Below are 21,042 nucleotides of genomic sequence, written 5' to 3'. Positions count from 1 at the left end.
GGGTTGTACGTTAATGTGTTCATGCGTTCTTCTGTTGGTCTGTGGGTGTGTTAATGTTACTGACTTTTTCTTATATTTTAATGATTTATTGCAGTTTTCGGGTAGCGCATCAGCTGCAAACCAAATTGCTGAGACCCCAACTCAGGTAACTAATAAATAACAGTTCATAGCATGATACACACATTAAATATTTAACTTAGGCCAAAAGCGATCGTTTTTCCACCATTGACTGAAGTAATCTGATAGTTCTTTGTTTTTTTCTTAGATACTTTTTCTCCTTTTTTTCAACGTCTCATATTTCACTTTCTATTTTGTTATGTTCCAGCTCTATTTTATTTACTAAGTCTCTTTTTATGATAGCTTACAGATTTGCTCAAGTTTGGATTGGACAAGTTGTTCGACTCGGAAGAACGGTGAAAAATGCCATATATTCTTTGAATTGTTTGCACATAGGTGTACTTTTGTCTGCCACATCACTTAAATCCAAGTTTTTTCAGTTTTTACACTAGCTAGATAAACATAGGCTCGCACTTACTGCAGAAGAGAAAACTGAGAAAAACTACCTTATTATAGGAAATTAACGCTTGTGTTAATTAAGGTGTTTGAAATTATCGCGACTGAAGTTAACGCGAGTTGAAGGAAAAATTATTTCCCAGTAGAGGAAATTAACGCGAAACATGGGGGTAAATTTCAAAATGAAGGAAAATAACGCGACGTACGCAAAGAAAATCAAAGTCTCTTCGAGATACCGACTTTTTTGCATGAAGTATGAGTCGAAGGTTTATCCTGTGCATTGTTTTTCGAACTTATCATTACAGTTGCTTTGTAGTTTAGTTTAACAATTTCCTATCTTCGCGGAGGAAATGCAGCCATATAATTTTGTCAAAAATGGCTCGTCCGCGCCGGGTATTTATACACATATTCCTCAACATTACACAAATAAACAGTGCAAATTTCACCGAGATCTGACAATTCTATACTTTAAAATTGCAAGGACCTTTCGAGGCAGTCGATTACGACAGCGAAATTAGCAAATGAAACAGCAAAATATGCGTTCGACGGTTTGTTTTTGCGACGCCATATTTGAATTGTTATAGGTAGACCGCTGTTCAATGTGGTCAAGGCCGTATCGTTACGATTGCTCCACGAAAAAGCACGAAAAAATACGGATATTTCCAACTACTGTCGGAGAAAACATTGCGGCGTTAACAAATCGATACACTCATGCTGCGTTTTGTCTGGGCTGTGTGAGGGTCGGATATCAAGACAGCTTCTTCGTGGGCTTAAGAAGGATTAAACAAAAGCCATATGTACAGTGAATGCTTTCGAATTATATTTGAAGATGAAATACGAAAGAATTTTGCTGTCTTTGACTGAAATTCCACTCGAACTGCGTAGATACGATCGCATGTTGTAAAGCCGATTCATGCAACATTGCTGTCAACGCGAGGTCACATCGACTCGGATTGCAAAGCGCTTTTCATTAACATTGCAAAATGGCGCTTGTAGCAACCAAATTTGGCCTAATTTTTAACCGCTTCTAAGCTAAAAGAAGCCCCCATCTCTTGCATTTGTTTTAACTTCAATAATATCTTTGAAAAGAGCGAGTTTTTTTGGTATGGTTTTTTTTTTGACGTTTGTAATTTTTAAACGATGTAAGTGCTAGTGATTATTTATTCGTGTTTTAGCGTTAGTTACGCAAACCATTGTTAGAGCGACGCTTTTTATAGATCGCCTTTCAGACACACGTGCATTGAGATCAGAAAGCTGACATGTCACTTTTAAAATTGTTATATAACGTTTGTAAATTTGACAAGTCACGTTTTTTCTACGAGATCGCAAGTGATCACCCACAGCGGAAAGTAATCCCTTGAGAACTTAAAATATTCCCTTGAGAAATTAAAACAGTCCCTTGAGAGTTAACAAGAATGTGGTTCGAGATGGAACGACTTAACCGCTATTCTCCTTCCTTTTGCTTAGAAACAAGCAAAAAAGTCGAAAAAGCTTGTTGATAAAACAGGAACAAGTTATTTCAACACTAGGCGTATAATCTTAAACGGAAACAATGTTCGTGATACTTAACTTAACGTAGGACCATTTCTAGCGTTCTTCAAAGTTTAAGTGATACCGAAAGATTTACACCCTGACAAATTAATGCTTTTTCCTAAGAGTGGAGAACGTCTGGACTATATCAAGAGATTGGGGCAAAATAATGGAAATTAAGGTCATGGAAATTAACGCTCCACTAAATAAAGGGTGCGGAAATTAACGCTAACAAAAATTAACGCGACTTAAATTAACGCGAATTTTTGAAATTCACGTTAATTTCATGAAGTGTTAATTTCCTATATAATAATATACATACAAAAATTTCTGCATGCTCATTGGCTGAGAGCACGTCAATTAATCCCAAACAGGGCAGAAAGTTGAAATTGAGTGCAAAAAGTTGAAATTGAGTGCAGAAAGTTGAAATTAATTGATTGATTGGAAAGTCGGAAAGCGCGCCAAAACAAGATGGCGGCCGATGTCGGAGTGTTTGAGAGAGCAAAAATCGAGCAAAAACATAACGATTCATGAAAAGTTTGACCGATTTAACGAAAGTTATAAGTATATAAACAAAAGTACTAGGAATTGGACGTTTGTACAGCACAAGAGAGGCTTTACAAAACTACTGAAAGCTACCAATCATGGATTTTCTTACGCGACGGCTCGTAAAGAAGAAAGATTACAAACGTGAATTGAAGTTGGACATTTCAGCCCAAACCAATACAACTGAATAAGGATTAAAGCACCTGATAATGCATGAGAGAGAGCTTTAAAATTCCCTAGCGGTATTTGGATTTTTCAAAGCCCGGCAACTCCGTTATGTGTAAGAACGAATCGAAAAGGTAAGCCACTGAACACGTTTTGTTTGTCATCCACTTCAAGTAAAATTTTTGTATGTGTATTATTAACAAGTAATCACATGATTTTTCTCGTACAATTTGGGATAAATCAGCACTCGTAAATTTTTCAAAGACTACAAATTGCACTCGCCCTACGGGCTTGTGCAATTTGGTTAGCCTTTAAAAAATTTACTCGTGCTGATTTATCCCAAATTGCACTCGAAATCATGTGATTACCTAAGGTATAAGGTATGTTGTTTTCCCAGTCCTTTCGCGCGTCTCGTCCCCAGATTTCGCGCGGCCGTAGTTCCACTCTTTTTCAGCTTCACGCTTGACGGTCTGACGGTCTTAGGAAAAAGAGGGGCCGTTAATGGGATGAATTAATGTCTCTATAGTCGTGATATTTTCCATGACTGTCTAGATTTTAATATGGAAATGTGATAACAGTACATGATTTCTTTCCTTTTACAGTACTGTCACAGAAAAAGACCTGGAAAAGTAAGTTTTCCTTACAGAACGTAAGTTACTGTGTTACGCGAGAACGCTTTGCTTCAAGGACGAAGAAAAGCGAGAGGCGGGAGAAACGAGGAAAAAACATTGTTGACCAAATTATTCCAATCAAAATAGAGTTTTGGGTCTAGTATTATTTTGAACAATTTGTTTAAAGAGTATAAGCTTAAAATGAATGAAATCAAGAATGAAATCAAATTACTATTGAAGAACTTTCTTTAAATAATAATGGATTGATGTGTGGAGAGAAAGAACTTAGAAAAAAATTCTGAGTTCACAGATGGGACTCGAACCCACGACCTTCCGTACACTAGTCGGACGCTCTAACCACTGAGCTACTGAGAACTCTAATGGTGAGCAGTGGTCATTTGTGGGTGACACAACGACTGCATCGCGCAAATCACATTATGTCAATGAACACACACATTTAACTGCATCACGCAGTCACGTAGTACTATTGTACGCAGTCACGTAGTTCTTTATTATTGAGAGGAGTGTAATGAACGTGAAACTACAATGCTCGCTATGTTGTAGAATTCTTGGAGGAAGCTGTAACAATGAGTGGATTCTGGAGGAAACAGGAGACGAAACGAATGACGAAGGTGAAATTCCTTCATGTATGGAAACAGATGACGACGAAAAGGGTAAAGACACTTAGAATAAAAATTAAACGTTCTATTCCATGCTGATGTTGAAAGGAGTTTGATGCTATTGATTGATCCGAGTGGAGACCAGAACAAAAACTGAGTATTTTGTTTAAGGCGTTAGGTTAGCTGAAGAACGGAGAGGTAAAAACGGCGAGAGTTTTGGGGCGAACGAAAGTTCTTTCGCCGCGTCTCTCCGACTAATCACCTTTTTCTTTTCACTCGGCGTTCTTCGCTCTGCTCTCCAACTAACCGAACACCTTGAACATTCTAAACAAAAGGGTTTATAACTGAATAGTATCGTGGTCAGTACTCTTAGCTATGGTGTGTCCAGCACTGGTTACATACTTTTTAAGCGGAGAAGAACCTGGGGACGAGGTTGTTTTGCCGGTAACATATTCTCAAGCGCCAGTCCCCACTCACCGGTCCTATTTTTTCGCGCGCTTTTCACGGGTTTCATGTTTCCCGCGTTTTACGCCGGCTGCACATTGCTTCGAATTCTGATTCGCTTAAAACACTTATTGCTTTACACGTTTATGATTGCTATGTAAGTGATCTAAGTAAAAAACATAATGCTTGCTAAAGCTACACTTAGGAAATAAACTATTTGTAGACTGCAAGGCTTCCTAATCAACTTTTTTTTTTCAAAGCAGTGAACGACATGTACGTATATGAAGGCCGCGACTATAGAGAAACAAGCACAAAGGATCAAGAAGCATTTGACAACATGGTGGCTGGTAAATAAAATAAGTTAAATATTTTTAGCGGCTACTAATTTTAGCGATATTTTAGAGCAAGATTTAGCGACTATTTAATTTAGCGATTTTTTTGGGTCACGTGGTACAAAATCTCCAAAAGATCTTGGAGATTTCTGTCACGTGACTTTTCAGAGAAACCAAAACAAAAATGGTAACCGTGAAAACTCGTCGCCGAGAAGACCCTGGGGACGAGGTTGGCTAAAATCGCTAAAATTAGCCGCCGCTAACAATAGTGGCAGGGTGGGGGCTTGGACCCGGGGCATCCTGATTACAACAACAGCGACGCCTTAAACAACTTGGCCACGCTGCCTCCTTAAGAAGACACTGCCTGTTTTGTTTAGCAAATTACAATTAGTGAATTGTGATCTCACTTAACTACACCAAAAAGTTTTCTCATCAGTTATGTCTTTTTTTCTGTTCTGTTCAGACATGCTCGATAAAGCTCAGTCAGATGAAAGACTCCTCCGCAGCGAAAGAAAGGTACCCGTATGTAATTGATATTTGGCTACTGTCTATAAGTTTACAGCTGGCAAAGCAAGTTGTCCTAGTTATGTAGAATTGTGTTTTTCGCTTTACTTCCCTTTCTAATTCCATTGTTAAAAGCAAGATAAGCTTAGTATTTTTGGTTTATTTATATTACTTTGTCTGTGGCAGGGTTCAACAGCTGCTCAATGTGTTGATCTTCCTGCTAGGAAGCGCAGAGTTCTTACACCAGAAGAACTTGAACAGCGAAGAAGAAAGGTATCGGTTTTTCCATTTTTGACTAGAGAGAGATTCTCTTTTATAGGAAAACGTTGGCAGGCAAGAGCGCTTAAACGCTCCGACCGACCGAACAGCCAACCAGATTGTAAACTAAAATGGTACGCGTCAGTGAGTCGGGAGCAATTCCTAAATGGACCATATTCGTATTCTCGGTATTGGACTGGAACTAGCTTGCAATGGAGGCTCATGCGGGGGAATATCATTAAAAACAGCTTCATGTCATTTGCATTTGAAAATATTACCCGCATTAGCCTCCATTGCAAGCTAGTTCCAGTCCAATACCGAGAATACGAATAATACATTGTAAATTTTAGAATACACGTTCACTTTTAAACAAGCCCCTGGCTCATTGGTGACATGTGTCTAAATAAAGTACTTACTTAAGGCCTATTATGACGAATTTCGGTCTCCAAGAGCGGACTGAGCCCGCAGTTTCGTCTCGACACGTTGCTAAGCAACGTCACACCATGATGGCGTGACAACTTTCAGGGGGTACTCTGGAGTACCTGCGCTGTTTTTTCATTGGACAATAAAAAGTCGGAAACGTTACTTTTGTTTGTTCCCCCAGTTGAGGTCGAAGCACTGGTTCTTGCCGAACTTACCCAGCTCTTGGAGTAGACGCAGGGACATGTCGCAGCGACATGAAGCAGCGACAAAATCATGGGTTGTTCACACTGAGGGGACATGTAGCAGGGACGTGTAGCGGGGACATGTAGCAGCGACAAAATCACAATGTGTACACACGCAAGAAAATGTAGCGGGGACATGTCGCAGAGACATGTCCCCTCGTGTGTGCTGATAATTTTTGGCGCGTGCAACACGAATTCCTGCAACATTTTGTCCCTGCAACATGTTGCACGAAATTCAACGAGTTGAACTCCGTGCAACATGCCGCAGGGACACAACTGCCGCAAAATCGTCCCTGCGACATGTCCCCACGTGTGCGGAGACCTTAAGACTAGGACAAGCGCCGAGACAAATAGCGCGGGATTTTTTTGCTGACGAGTTTGGTTTAAAAAGCGTGATTTACATCGCTTTGCCCACAAACTTGTTGTCTTTCAGAGAGAAGAAAATGCAGCAAAGAGAGCGAAACTGAAGGAAGAAGAAGATTTGAGGAAAGAAAGAGAACGACAAAGAAAACTGTGAGTTCTTTGTTCCTAAAAAGGCACTGTAAGAGAAAGAATTTTTTCAATCTGTGAAATAGTTCATGTAAAACAATTAGATGCTGTAAGACGCCAGTATTTCTGTTGTCTTGATTTTTCAATTTTGATAACCAGACACTTGGTCCAATTTTTAGCTGTCTTCTTTGGTCACTTTCTTAGGAGAAAGGGAACACTGCTTAAATTCCGGCAACCAGACACAGAGCCTTCTCTTTCGTGGTCAGCCATGACCCAAAACCTCTGGGACGAGAATATCTCTTGTTTCAGCACGCGGGACACTTTCTTGTTTTCGGCACGCAAAAATTTCCCATTTACACGACAAAAATCAAACCGGCCGTGCCCTATATTATCGGCGCACATGCCGCGTGTCGTGCCCAGCGCTATTTACCTTAAACGGGTGTAAGTGTTTTATCATTTCACGATTTCATCATTCAAACACGAGAAAACATATGAGGTAATTCTTTTGACTGCTCGAGAACGTATTCAAAGCAAAAAATACCTGTTTTTCTGTAGAGCGACTATAGCACTTAAAATGGTTTTCTTCTTGAAGGGGAAAGCTTTGGAAAGATGCCAATTACACAAGCCTCAACATTGCATTGGACGAGGACGAGGAAGATGATAATGACGATTCATTTGACGAAGAAGACGAAAGTGAACGAACAGACATTCAATACGTACGCGGTGACGTCACGCATCCAATCAACACTCGCGGCTCTGATGCGATCATAGTGCATTGTGTTGGTAAGTAAAACAATCAATCCCACAAATCATTGCAGTAAACAAAAAAATGTTTTGGGTCCAGTGTAACGCTACAGGCTTGACATGGTGCTTGTGCTAAAAATAAATCGGAAAGTTTAAATTACGTGTGGGAAGAAATTGGTTCTTTTGTTTTAATAATCTCTCAAAAAAAGAAAAAAAAGGAAGAGGGAGCCTGTTCGCAGGCTAGTACTGTAGCTTAAGGACTTAGGTTACCGTTACTCGAGGTAAGAGGCGCGGTGGTTCAATGGTTAGCCCGCTGAACTCCGGAAAGTCTGATCTGGGTTCGAGCCCTGGCCAGGATCATTAGCATTGTCAACTGAATTGTTTTTTTTTTTCTAGGAAAAGTCGATGATATGCGCAAATTCAATTTACCATTATCATTGTGCTCATTTCCGTTCGACAGAAAGCAAGCAGGAAATGGCTGAGCGATATTGTTATTTTCCGAGAATCAAACGATTTTTTAAAATTAAAGCTAAACATATGCAACGTACTAACATCTTTATTTTACCAACAGATGACTCAGGGAGGTGGGGACAAGGAGGTTTGTTCTCCGCTTTATCCCGGCGATCATTGCAACCGGAAACTCAGTATGAGCTGGCGGGTAAAATGAAAGGTATTATTTTATCATATGTAACGTGTCATAGGCCATATTTTATTGTTGAACTGTTTTCTGTTGGGGTTGGGAGTTGTTGTGTTCTCAGGTGTAGTATATAAAATAATTCGTATTTGAACTGCGGATAGATTTAACGAGGATCCATCTATCCTCAGTTCAAGTAGGAATTATTTCATATACTACACGTCATTCTATTCTTTTCACGGGAAAATAAGAATTCACAATTAACCCAGAGAGACCCTGGAAACGAGGTTGCAATTAACCTAGCTTAAAATGTGCAGCTTCATAGCTCAGTTGGTAGAACATCGCACTGATATCGCGGAGGTCTGGGTTCGAATCCCGTTGAAGCCCAGGCTTCTTTCTATGCAGTTTCTTTATTGCAATTTCACTGCGAAGATCACTTTTCTTTTCGTGTTCTATTGGAAAAACAGTTTCCACGTTGTCAAGCGGCATCAAACTCAGTTGAAACGCTTGATTCGGCTTAAGTTGGCGAATAAAACATTTTTCCCAACCATTTTAAACAACACCCTTTTCCTGTACTTATGAGTTTGTTAATCGGTTTTTTCTTTAGGTGTTCTCAGAGAAAGCTCAGCAACAACAACAACAACAAACAGCAAATAAGGGGTTTTACTAACACATTTTCTATTTTCAAATTTTTTCAGACTTGAAATTAGGTGACGCACATCTTGTATCCGTTGATGACCAAGAATGTCGAAAGGACGGCCATGATTATGTGCGTTGAATAACTTCTATTTTATTGTACTTTTCTGGGATTGCCCTGTAAAGGTATTCTGTATTGCTCTGATGTAACTCTTCTTTTCGTCTGCGATTACTTCATTAAAAACCATTAAATTCGATAGCTGAAGGGAGAGGCAGGCTGCCCAATTGGAACTAGACGCTTTCTTTATTTTATTACCCTAACATCTCTGACCTGCCCGATGTTGGAAGATAGAAGCACTGTAAAGAGCAGTTATTGAAATAGGAAGCGTTTATTTAGGCACTTATTGGAATATGAACTTGCACCCCAGGGCCGTAACCAGACCTTTGCCATTGACGAGGCACGATCTTGCTAGGGGGTTCTGGGGGCATGCCCTCCAGAAACGTTTGAAATCTAGAAGCTCTGAAACTCTTTCAGAAACATTTTTGATGGCGTATCTCTTGGGAAAACTCAAACTTGTTCAACCAGGGATTATTTTCCCAACAAAACATATTTTGTTTTTAATTTTGGGCAAAAATCTAGACGAGGCAAGTGCGTCGTCTTGCCTCTTGCTAGTTACGGCCTTGTACCGTTATTGGAGTATGTCGGAAATAGTGCAATTAGTTGTTTATAGTTACCAACCTATTCCACCGTAATTGTTGAGTAAAAAATCACTTTACATTTATTCCTCAGGTTGCTTTGATTGTGGCTCAGTCACGTGACAGGCAGAACAGACTTTCTGGGATCATACTGACGTCACTAAGTCAGGGGCTGCAAAGGATTGCTGTAGTGGCCAAGAAAATGAAAGGTAACTGGAGAATAGAACGTAACTGTCCGCTGAGTGTGTCACAAACCAATGAGCTTTGTGTGAAGTAGGGTTGTGGAATGATTGCCCCAGTAATCTGTTGGTTATAGAGCAGTTTTTAATTGAGTGTATTAAAACTAAAACCAAAGTAATTACTCTGGCCAATCACAAAGGACACAGACAATCTAGCCAGCCAATGAAAACTCGAAGCAAATACATGTCGCAGGCACGAAGCGCGGGAAAACGTGCGCGCGCGAGTCACGATTGGTTTTGGTTTTACTTTAAGAAAGTGGCGCGAGATTTTTAAACCAATCACTAAGCGTAGTAATGCAAAACCAAAGCAAACGCAATTTACTTTCGACACTCAAGTGAAAACCGCTCTATCGGCTTTTTGTTTGGTTTAGGTGTTCGTGAAAAGCGTTAAAGGGACCGTGTCACGGCTTTTAGCCAAACTTAGGCATAAGAAATGACCAACAAATAGACCATATTCGTATTCTCGGTATTGGACTGGAACTAGCTTGCGATGGAGGCTCATGCGGGTAATCTTTTCAAATGCAAATTACATAAAGCTGTTTTTAATAATATTCCCCCGCATGAGCCTCCATTGCAAGCTAGTTCCAGTCCAATACCGAGAATACGAATATGGTCTATTCTTTTAAATATAGAAAATAACCGCTTAAAACAGTGTAGGAATACCGTAGAATTCCGGTTATAAGCCCTGGGCTTATACAACTTCGTAAGGGGTTTTGGGTGGGCTTATAAGCGGAGGGGCTTATATCCGGGAGGGCTTATAAGCGGAATGAAAAAACGTTTCAAAAGGAGCCACCGGAGTGTTGATGGAAATACGTTCTTTAGTTAAAAACGCATAATAAAGCAACAAATAGCCCTATTCAGTACTGTCGTCCGGTAGAGGGGGGCTTATATCTGGGGGGGCTTATAATCGGATGTATTTTTTTGTTTCCAGGATGATGGGCCTATAACCGGGGGGGCTTATAAGCGGGAGGGCTTATAACCGGAATTTTACGGTATTGAAATAACACACCAAATGTAAATGAAGGTACGGATGGCCAAAAGTGTCGAAGATTGAAACGGATTGAGATATGGGTTTTTGAAATGTGGTCCGGCGGAACTGTTTTCAAAGTTAATCTTGTCTGGTTGTAGCTTTAAATGATAACGCCCGGGAGACACATTTGGCTGCAATGAAGCTATGATTTTGTCATTTAAAATCAAAGAACTAATTTCTTTGCAAAAATTTAGTTTCATGGCGAATATTTGGCAAAATTTAACATCATTTAATTAACTTAGCCGTGACACAGTCCCTTTAAGCAGGGCGTTTTAAACCAACCAGAAGGCGGTTTGTGTTCTCGTTTTTTGCGCACGCTATTTTTATTCTCACCAAGTGTAATTAGTTATTATCGCATCGCATTAAGTTCGGATTAGGATTGGGGATAAAATTCAGCGACGCGACAAGAGTCGCAGCGCAAGCTAAGTACATTGTGGGTGGGGGGTGGGTGGGTAAGGTTGTGCCAGCCATAACACCCTCAAGCGGAATTAACACCCACAACGGACTCCCAAAAACATTCTACAAACAACTAGCTGGTTACTTATCGCACTTGGTATATTTCCTTCGCCGTTGCACTTGAACGATGTCAACTTATATAACCTGCATTTTGCTTTTTCCTGTTTGGCATAAAGCCGCAAAGTCGGAACGATATTTTTATTATCCTAGAATCAAACGCCTTTTTTCTTGTTTCCAAAGCAACTGTTCACCTTCCGCGAATTGGCTACAACACACCGAGTTTTAACTGGTATGGCACGGAGAGACTGGTACGGAAACACCTTGTCTCCAAAGGTGCCCAGACATCCATGTATCCTTGTCTAAAGCAGAAAGCCTCTTTACAGCGACAGTTGAAAACGGCTCTTTGTTTATTAGTGAGCGATGTCGTGCAATACTATGTCCCAATCTTGTCGAATGGAAGAAACCAGATATAGTTTGAAGTGACTAGTAGTATTAGTTTTTAACAATTTTTATGTTGTACATAATTGAATTGTCCCAGGGCGCCTATAGATACCAGCCTCGTTGCTGAATTGGCTACCCTGATAAAATAAAGTTCCTTCCTTACAACCTCCTTTCCTCAAACATTCCCCGATCATAACGCCGGGTTTATTGTAATGAATATACCCCAATCTATACGTAAGCCTTGTTATATGTTTGGAGATTTCTTAACGCAATCTTAGATATTACTTTGCTAGACGTCAATCAAACACAGGGAAATCAACAACTCCGCCTCCATTAAACGTGGATACGAAACCAGAAAGGAATGGAAAGTCTACCGACAAGGGCAAAAAGTCCAAACAAGACGGTCCATCTCGCGATGAACACAAACAGAGTGCAAAGCATACACTCCCAGATTTCATGTTTGGTGTAAACGTCTTCTTTCATAATGTTGAAGAGGAGCAGAGAAAGCGACTGACTCGGTACTTAGTAGCATATCCTTTGAACAACATTTTCTCCAATAATTGTTATTATTATATAGCTAGAAATTTTTCCTCAACAGCGTGCACTCCTTTTGACTAATTCGAGGTCACATGACATCTGACAATAAAACTGTTTCCCGCCAAAAGTCTCCGAGCGGGCGACATTGCAAAATCTATGACGTCAGATAGTAACATTGCTATGTTGCCCGCGAATGTTGACCGTTGAGCGCCTTTTTTTTCTAAGTCTTTGTCGTACTGTTTAACTTAGTGACTGATTCGCCTTGAGAAACTTTGAGATTCTCAGGTAAACAAAATTAACTGTTTCCTTCGGGAACAGTCATTAAGTGTATAATGTTGTTTTCTCACTATTTAAAAAAACTAAGACCATAGTTAATAGAGGGAAATGGTTAGGAATCCCGACAAAGTTCTTTGTTGTATGTTTTTGTTCCCTATTTTGGGGGTTGACCCTGCACAAAACCTGACAAAATACAATAGGTGGTTACGTGTGTTCATGTTACTAACCAATAAAAACATTGCGATTACGTAATTCATGCATAGTGTATGAGCGCAAAACAAAAGATGTGCAGGGTCGTGGACCTTCCAACATAAATCTTGGCCTCTTTGGTTGCTCCTTTGATGTTTGCCGGGCTTCCTAACCATTTCCCTATATTAACTATGATTTGACGTAACGAAAATGTTTTATTCTCCGCCCCTGGTTGGAGAGAGTTTGCTCGAGAACACAACGCAGACTCCGGCCAGCCTTCGAACCTGCATCAACGCGCTAACCATAATACCTAGGCCTGTACCAAGCATAAATCACCCACAAAAAAAAATCAAATGTAATTTTTTTTACCCACGTAACACCGAAGAGCTTAGAGCTCGTTGAGACGTGTACGTGCATCGAAGATCGAATTGGAATTCGGAGTGTTGGTTTTTGTGGAGGGAGGAAAACCGAAGAACCCGGAGAAAAACCCTCGGGGCAAGGATGGGAACCAACAACAAACTCAACCCACATATGACACCGGACCGGAATCGAACCCGGGCCACATTGGTGGGAGGCGAGTGCTCTCACCACTGCGCCACCCCTGCTCCCCAAAAGCCCGGAGTACCGACAGAGAATCAGAATGGGGTATCGGACCCCCATAAGCTTTGGAAAGAACTGAACGCCTCTTAAACTAAAGTTACCTAAAATCAGGATTCTGTGCTTTTATTTGGACTAAGGTCTTGGAAGTAAATACAAAACTCTTGGAATGACTGTTAATTTTCTTCTTTAACATTTACTTAACTACAACGGAGATGTCGCGCAGATTCCCTGTGAAGATGTCACGCATGTGGTTTGTGATAATAATGAAGGAAATGTAAGTACTAATGCATTTGTTTACTATTTTTTGCATACAGTTATGTCTTAGCTTTTTTTTTTATTAAATAATATTATTTTAAAAAAAATTTATAGCGCGACTTTCCGCGGAAATGATTAAGTGCGCTTTACAAGCAGTGCGAAAAAAAGAAAAAAACTAAAAATACCGAGTTGGGGAGTACTGACAGAGAGTCAGAATGGGGTAACGGACCCCCGTAAGCTCCCCTTTCTTTTTAACATACGGTTTAACCTCGGAACCTCCCGTAGGGGAGAAATATCCTGTAAAAGAGCCCTATTATGGCCCCTCGTTTTTCCCCGCCTGCCGATGGCAGATCGCGATAAATGTTTCAACCGGAAAACAACGAAACATTACGCGTTTAAGATTCTTTAATTAACCCCATTTTCTTTTTATTGTTTCTTTTTTACCAAAATATGTTATTAAACCACTAAAACCCATTACCCTCTGACAAGCTCTAATACGCAAAATAAGCCCCCGGGAGCTACAATTTTATCCTCCCATGAGCGAACAGCTCTTCTAAGTTTCTAAGTGAAAAGGTTTTTCAGGTGCACTAGCTTAAGGACTTGTGGACATTTGTTTTTTTTTTTCTGCCTCATTTAAAATACTTTTCTTTTCAGTTTTCCTCTCAAGAATTGAATGCTGGTGTAAAGGTTGTCAGTTTAAAATGGCTAGAAAGCTGCTTCAGAAAAGGAAGAATTCTGGACACTGCACCGTATGAATTAAAACAGCAAGATATCGATTTGTAACAGAAGCCATATCTGCAGCTTTCTTTAAAGAAAAAAGATTTGGCGACTTTCCTTTTCTCTTTCTTCTCCAGATACATTATAATGTTGACGTAATGTCACTGAAAGTGAAATTATGTATATAATTTTATTTATTCGCCTTCTTTCTCAATCTCTTCTTTTAATTTTATCGTTCGGGAATTTCTTCGATTTTCTTTTTTATTCAGTTACTCATATCTCTCTCTCCACTTTTGAGTTAGGGCGAGCACGATCTCGCAGCTCGCGGATTTGCTGCGCATATATATCGCGCTCGCTGGCTTTCGCGTTCGAAACCACGGACTTAACAGCAAAAGAGAGAAAGCTCGAAGTCTACTTTTGAGTCGTAAAATAAAACGCAAAGTATACAGACCGACCAACGTAACACTGATTTTACTTTCCAATTTCATATTTCTTCGAGGTCATGCTGGTTGGTGAGCGCTTTTCTGTCTTCGTGTTGAAACAAAAACAAGCAAACAGCGAAAAATTACGTGAAGCCAATCTTTTACATTTCGCGAGGAATTTCAATGGGGGAGAAAAGTCGTGGAAATAAAACGCACAAAAATGTGTCTTTGAAAATTAATGATTGTTATTGTAAGTGTGTAAGATCTTTGTCCGAAATCGCGAAAATGCATCCTGCGGAATTTTATCCGGCAACTTTTATTTAATAGTAAAGGTGAAATATGAAATAGTGCTTCCGGTATTCTGGCCGTAATTTTTGGAAGGTGCGGAGGAGTTGGGGGGAGGGGGGGAGGGTTGGGGTGGCTTTAAGAGCTGCTTCGATACTACGATGACACAGTTGAGCCCTGCGCAAAAGGCGTTACGTTTGCCCAAGAGAAGCCCCTAGGGAAAGAGTCTTACCACGTCAGTACCAAACAGCTCTCTGAGCGCTACCTCCTGATTGGGCAGAAAAAATTCTTATGGCGGTCACCTAGTATTCTTTTGACTATAATATCTGCGCTTAACGACACGTACTGTAATTGAAACTTGTTGTTCTAGTAATTTCGCCGATGCGTGTTTTTATAACATTGTACAAAATAAAAATTAATAATCAATTAGTTTGTTCCAATTGTTTCTGGCGAACAGTTCCGGCCAGACTTACAGATTTGTCTTGCGTGTTTGCCGAAAATTGATGTATGCGACAAAGTTGTGAAAGATAAAAGCGTTATCTTGTTCGATTAATCCGTATATGGTACACTGGGCTTATTCTTTAACATTTTTTTAACAATATTTGATCAATACATTAGTGCAATAACACCTATATCTAACCGGCCTGATAATTGATCTGAAAATAATTTTTTCGCGAAATCGTAATTTAACAACCGCATATGGTTATTACACGCAAAAGAAGTTATGTTGTTTGTCTTAAAAGACTTAACTCCGTATTTGTGAAAAATATTTCTATGTTCTGACAGTAATATTTAGCCATCCTGCAGGGCTGTTGAAAGTGCATATTTAAATATTGAATGTTTTTTTATTTTCCCCTCAATTTAAGTTTGAGTAATTACACGTTTTGCACCTCTTGTGATAATAAGAAGGACTTTTAAGTCCTTAAAAGGTGGTCTTATCTTGGATATCGTTACAATCGAAATGAAAGTGGGAAACCATTTACTATTCACAGTAAGCTATACGGAACATTGCTACAAAAACACCTTAAAACTGTTATTACCACATTAAGTAATTTTCTTGCTTTAATTTCCCGTAATTCTGTTTGTTACAATGTTAAGCGATACACTAATTGACCGAACCAATTAATTAGCCTAATGTAGAAACCTAATTGGCTAAGTATTTGACAATGGGTCATTAAAAATAAACGAGTGTTTTTCTTCATTTAGCCAATGAGAAACGACAAATTTTGCTGATTTCATCGAATATGAAATTATTTACTGATTACAGCTCAAAGTTGTGAAAGGTTGAGTAGTTCGCAGGTATTTGCTCTTCTCTTTACACTCAATTTCAGGACAAGGTACATTCGTTGCCGCACATAACACAAAATTAATATGAATTATATTTACTTGGGGGTATTTATCCTGTTAACATTTTTCACGGTAAGTGTTAAACGTTCGTGCTTTTTCCGTTTCTCAAGTGTGGTTTATCTTTTTCTTACTGCCGTAGAGAAGAAAATCTTTTTACTAAGATCGTTCTTTGTTTTTAGGTCCGGGTTTCGACCTTGCGAAAGCAAGTTCGTCCAGAAGGTAATTTATATTTAAAATGGGTTTTAAACATCAAATTTCTCTTATTCTTTTCCTTAGAGAAAAAATAGACGTAGTTTAATAAACGATAATGTTAAGTCTCTCTAAAGCTTATAAGTATCATGATACGAAAGTCCAGATCTCAAGTGCCTAAGAAAAAAATTTCCTCTTCATTTCATGAAAATCGAAATAATTGATCTCTCTATATAAATATATATTTCTTCCACTTATTTGAAAAAATTACCGCCCTTCGACTCTCCTCTAATTGATCTAATCTAAGATTACTCAAAATGGTTTACTAATTTCAATACCGCTAGATACATCAGTGTATTAATGACTTAGAAATTTCATGCTTTAGAAAATGTAATAACTATTTTTGTTAATGGCACACTTCTTGCTAAAATTGTTCCAGTGGAAATTATTAAGGTTTTGTTATTGTACAGGGTTAAGGATTGCAGGAATGTCTTATTCATTGCATTAGTGCACAAAAAATCAAATCTAAACCAAGCTTCTATGCAACTGTGATACAATACAACATTTTATTAGTGGAAGCAACAAGAAATCGAAAAATTTTACATTTTTGCTTCCAAGGGAAGAAGATTTTAGAAGTTCAAACCTTATGAAAAATTTAAGAGCCTTTCGTTGGCAACGGAAGAAAAATTAAATAATTAATGCGAAAATAACTCATAACCTATCTGAGCCAGACGTGTTTGGGGTTTTTTCTTGTGGTTTCGTTAATTATTGAACACTTTTAAGTATTACTCAGATATTGTGCAAATCATGGTTGGTTAGTACTTGTGTTTGGTGTGGGTATTGAAGGTTTGCTGTCCTTTAAATTATCCTATTTGTGCGATCTCATTGGTGATCGCATCACTAAGAGATCGCACACACTTTTCATAAAAACATTTCTGCAGGTTGCCTGTTAATTTGCTAAGTGCAAACAACACTTGGGAATTGAATTCCTCTATTTCAAAACCTGCGTAAAACAATAAATAAAAAAGATCTTTATATTGCTTTAAATAAATCCTGATTTGTTTTTAATAACTGTTTGGTTTGTCGGTTAATTGACGTGCAAAGCTATTTGTAGCTTTGATCTATCGTTAGCTACCAAACTTTACAAAAATGTGTAAATTGTTTCAATTAACGTTACTTTTTTGAAAACCATTTAGGTTTCTTTCAAATTTTTGTTAAAAAATATCTGGTGATTTAAAGCCACCACACGTTCATTCATCAAAAAAAGAAAGTTTTTTTTCTGGACCCCTTCGACAAAGTTTTTATAAAAAACTGGTACAAATTTAGGGTTTGCATTTTAACAAAAATATATCAAATGCGAAATTTTTACCACATAGTTTTCTCAAAGGGTTTAAAAATTTTGTGCTCAACTAAACAAATTTATTCAATTGAAATATTTAACAATCCACCTAAATGTACCTTAGCAACACGTACTCCTTATTTTAAGGACAATAAAGATGACAAAAAGGGTCCGTGTTATTACATGTTGAACGTGGGCGATCAACACTCTCTGTACGCTATACGTGCCGATGTCGGAAAGACGAAAGCTCATCATGGATGACGCGTCATATAAGAAACTTTGAGCCTAAATTTTTCAAATTGTCGGTTTAAACCATTGCATACCGTTTTTCGTTCATTTTCTATAATTTCCTTGGTGCTTTTCTACCTTAGAATGCAATACTTTTGAGGGTTTTCTTTGTTAAACTTGAGTGCATGGACCATTTTCAAGTTGTCGTTTGCAGTCCTCGTCAAAACAAGTCTTTGTGCGAAACCATTTATACGAAAATGTGTTTTTTAAGCAATCTCATTTTCCTGCCAGTGAAACTCATTTTTATGTGAAAAAGTTCGCACAAGGACTTGCTTTCTTAAACAAAGGCAAAAGGCAACCCAGAAATGGCCTCAGTATTAAAAGTATTTCTCACTAATTAAAAAGTGGCTCTATATATTGTGATGTGCTTGAAATATTTTCTTCTCATTTCAGAGTATATGGGTTGCTTCGCAATAAATGAGGAGAACCGCTTGTTTATCTCAAGTCCAGGAGATTACAACATGCAGGATATCAGCCCTCTTCATTGTCTTAGACAATGCGGCAGGAAATACCGCTATGCCACTCTACAAGAGGGGAATATCTGCCTGTGCGCCAACTCTCTGCCGGTTGCCGCAGTGGATGATTCAGAATGTGATATGTCGTGTCCAGGCTCCGAAAGCTGGCCGAGCGAAGCACGGGCATCGCTTAGGTAAAAAGAACTCCAGAAACAATAGAGCTTGTTTATTTACAGCTTGTTGTGAGTCAGAAGGGATGTATTTTTATTTCCGCATGAGATCGCTGAGGCAATAAGGAACCACTCACAAAGACACAGACACACATAGACATGGCACGAGGGCAGATAAGACAGAACTCAGTGGTGTTTTTCATCTAAAATCTAACGTGTTTTAAAATCCTCCAAAACGTTAACCCAAAAGTAGTTTGAAATTTGTGTTAATTTGTTCTTTAGTTTCCGACGATCATTACATTCGGATTTTGCTAACAACATTTCATTGCTACTTTCAGGGAAGCGACTTTTGGAATTTTTACGGCAACTATCAAAAGGCCGCTTTTAATTTGACAAATACAGTCGAACCCCTATTAATCAGCCACCCATTAAGCAGCCTCCCTTATTAAGCGCCCCACCTTATTAAGCGGCCAGTCGTCATTGTCCTGAAACTATCGTCAGTATAATACTGTAAATAAAACCCCTATAGAGCGGCCACCTCTGTTAAGCGACCGGGGCCACCTTTTGGCCGTGGCCAGCAAGAATGTGATATAGGAAGTTTAGCTTTGTTTTCATCAAGCTCGTCGCTGAAAAAAAGTCAAAAATTGAAGGTGACGACAGATAAGACCATTCAAACAGAAGTTTGTTGCATTGTCTTCTTCATGTAATTCCGTGATTTCTTTCCACGCTAGTTTGCATTGAAATAAGGTGTCGTTTCTTAAAGGCCTTACACTGATTTCTGACGAACCCCTATTAAGCGGCCAACCTTACGTTTGAAACATATTTTTCTTTTCCTTTAATTGCCCAGATGCGGTGGCCGACTGAGAAACAGCGTCTATTCTGCGTCCGAGAGAATACTGGGTCTGAGTCTCATCAAAACAGCTCGTCTGCCGCTCCTTGAACCAGTAACAATATTCGGAGACATGATCAATGGACTGAACGTTACATTCTCTTTCAAACTCGGTGATGGTTCAGAATCGTTAGAGCCTTTAAAACAGCCTCAGGCCCATCATATTTATGACCAGCCCGGTTCGTATATTGTCTCTATGGAAGCAACAAACCCCATAACTGGCTCAATAACGGTATCTGAGGTAAGAAAGTACAAATTAAGATTTCTCGGAGAAGATTTCTTCAGTATTCAAGAATAGTTTAGTATTCACGGTATAGTAAAACAAAATCTTAAATATTTTCACTCAGGGTACCTGAACTCTAGCAGTCTCACCTAGTTAAGAGCCTAGGGGAGAATACAAGAACTAAGAAGAAGAATTATATGAACCTCATAAACAAAATTTACTCGCACAAGATTTAGAGATGAGTCACTTAGTTCAAAATATTTCACTTGTATTGAGCTTCCACTTCCCTAAAAACGACAAAGAAAATTTTGAAACTTTTTTACTCCTTGTTAAGGGGGGGAGGGTATACAGTACATGGCAGTCACCATCTCTAAAGATGACGCACGGGGAGGGAGAGGGGGAAGAAATAGACCACCACCTTTCATTGCGTAAAGAAAGTATACTTGCGATGACACTTCCCTTACAGAGTTTGAAATAAAAGACAGTGAAACGAAAAGGACGCCATTGCTCAGAAGTGCCCGTCTTTATGACCACCTTTCATTGGTCGGCGTTTCTTGTTGGGTAAAGAAAGTGCACTAAAGATGACACTTCCCTTAGAGAGTTACAGACAGTGAAGCGAAAACGACGCCATTAATTGCTCGGAAACGCCCGTATTAATGGACGTGAAACATTTATGCGCACTATAATTATCAAAATAAAACATGGCTATCAAATTTGTTGTTAAGTGAAAAAGTTTTATATTTGCGTTTATTTTTTACAGATGTATGACGTAGATGATCCCATGGGACCCATAGAGTTACACTGTCCGCACTCAGTTCCTCTAGGATCCTGGGTAGAGTGTGATGGTTCGCTGATTCGAGGATCGCGCATCAATAACACTTTCTTCTTTGGTGACGGGAGTTACGAGTCCATCTCACTGAGTAAGTAAACCTTTATAATTCAAAACGATAATGCAGTGACAAAGAACGGGGTAACCTTGCTCTATCAGAACAACTTAGCGTTTTATTTTACTTGTTTCCTTTCGAAACTGTAAAAACAATAGGTATTGTATGTAGTGAATTACAGAACGTATTCAAAATGTACATGTACACATCCATGCCTCTGTTGCTTCCAGGTTGGATTTAAGCAAGATTGATACATGCTGTCGGCAGGGGTAATGACTTAATGGCTGGCTCGATGGACTCCGAATCAAGTGGTCCGGATTCGATCGGTGACCGAGTCATTGTGTTGTGTTTTTATACTTCATTCTCGCAGTACCTCTTTTTACCCAGAAGTGTGAGTGTCGGCGTATTATTTGGGCATCCTGAC

At 39.1% G+C, this 21,042-nt stretch overlaps 2 protein-coding genes across 3 annotated transcripts in view; both read left to right on the top strand.

Moving 5' to 3' along the window:
• The window catches only part of LOC144646499 (chromodomain-helicase-DNA-binding protein 1-like), a 28,098-nt gene extending 13,899 nt beyond the window's left edge, over positions 1-14,199 (top strand). Inside the window, exons 19-34 of one of the 2 annotated variants that reach the window (XM_078506109.1) lie at positions 95-145; positions 361-413; positions 3,357-3,383; positions 3,930-4,039; positions 4,690-4,776; positions 5,225-5,277; positions 5,452-5,538; positions 6,622-6,701; positions 7,270-7,460; positions 7,993-8,091; positions 8,754-8,824; positions 9,482-9,596; positions 11,353-11,461; positions 11,832-12,083; positions 13,357-13,429; positions 14,065-14,199. In XM_078506109.1, coding sequence (XP_078362235.1) covers positions 95-145; positions 361-413; positions 3,357-3,383; positions 3,930-4,039; positions 4,690-4,776; positions 5,225-5,277; positions 5,452-5,538; positions 6,622-6,701; positions 7,270-7,460; positions 7,993-8,091; positions 8,754-8,824; positions 9,482-9,596; positions 11,353-11,461; positions 11,832-12,083; positions 13,357-13,429; positions 14,065-14,193 — 1,587 coding nt within the window. In that variant the 3' untranslated portion in view covers positions 14,194-14,199. The remainder of the gene's footprint in view (positions 1-94; positions 146-360; positions 414-3,356; positions 3,384-3,929; positions 4,040-4,689; positions 4,777-5,224; positions 5,278-5,451; positions 5,539-6,621; positions 6,702-7,269; positions 7,461-7,992; positions 8,092-8,753; positions 8,825-9,481; positions 9,597-11,352; positions 11,462-11,831; positions 12,084-13,356; positions 13,430-14,064) is intronic. The other variant, XM_078506110.1, reaches the window with a different exon arrangement.
• A 1,833-nt stretch (positions 14,200-16,032) lies between these two features.
• LOC144646491 (polycystin family receptor for egg jelly-like) overlaps positions 16,033-21,042 on the top strand; it is a 34,786-nt gene continuing 29,776 nt past the window's right edge. Inside the window, exons 1-5 of the mRNA XM_078506090.1 lie at positions 16,033-16,253; positions 16,361-16,400; positions 18,391-18,646; positions 19,470-19,752; positions 20,495-20,654. Of these exons, the coding sequence (XP_078362216.1) occupies positions 16,206-16,253; positions 16,361-16,400; positions 18,391-18,646; positions 19,470-19,752; positions 20,495-20,654 (787 nt within the window). The 5' untranslated portion in view covers positions 16,033-16,205. The remainder of the gene's footprint in view (positions 16,254-16,360; positions 16,401-18,390; positions 18,647-19,469; positions 19,753-20,494; positions 20,655-21,042) is intronic.

This window comes from Oculina patagonica, chromosome 3 (assembly GCF_052425735.1).
Source record: "Oculina patagonica isolate OP01 chromosome 3, crgOcupat, whole genome shotgun sequence".
Lineage (NCBI taxonomy): Eukaryota > Metazoa > Cnidaria > Anthozoa > Scleractinia > Oculinidae > Oculina > Oculina patagonica.
The sequence above is the reverse complement of the archived record's forward strand: the minus strand, read 5'-3'. Positions and strand labels throughout refer to the sequence as shown.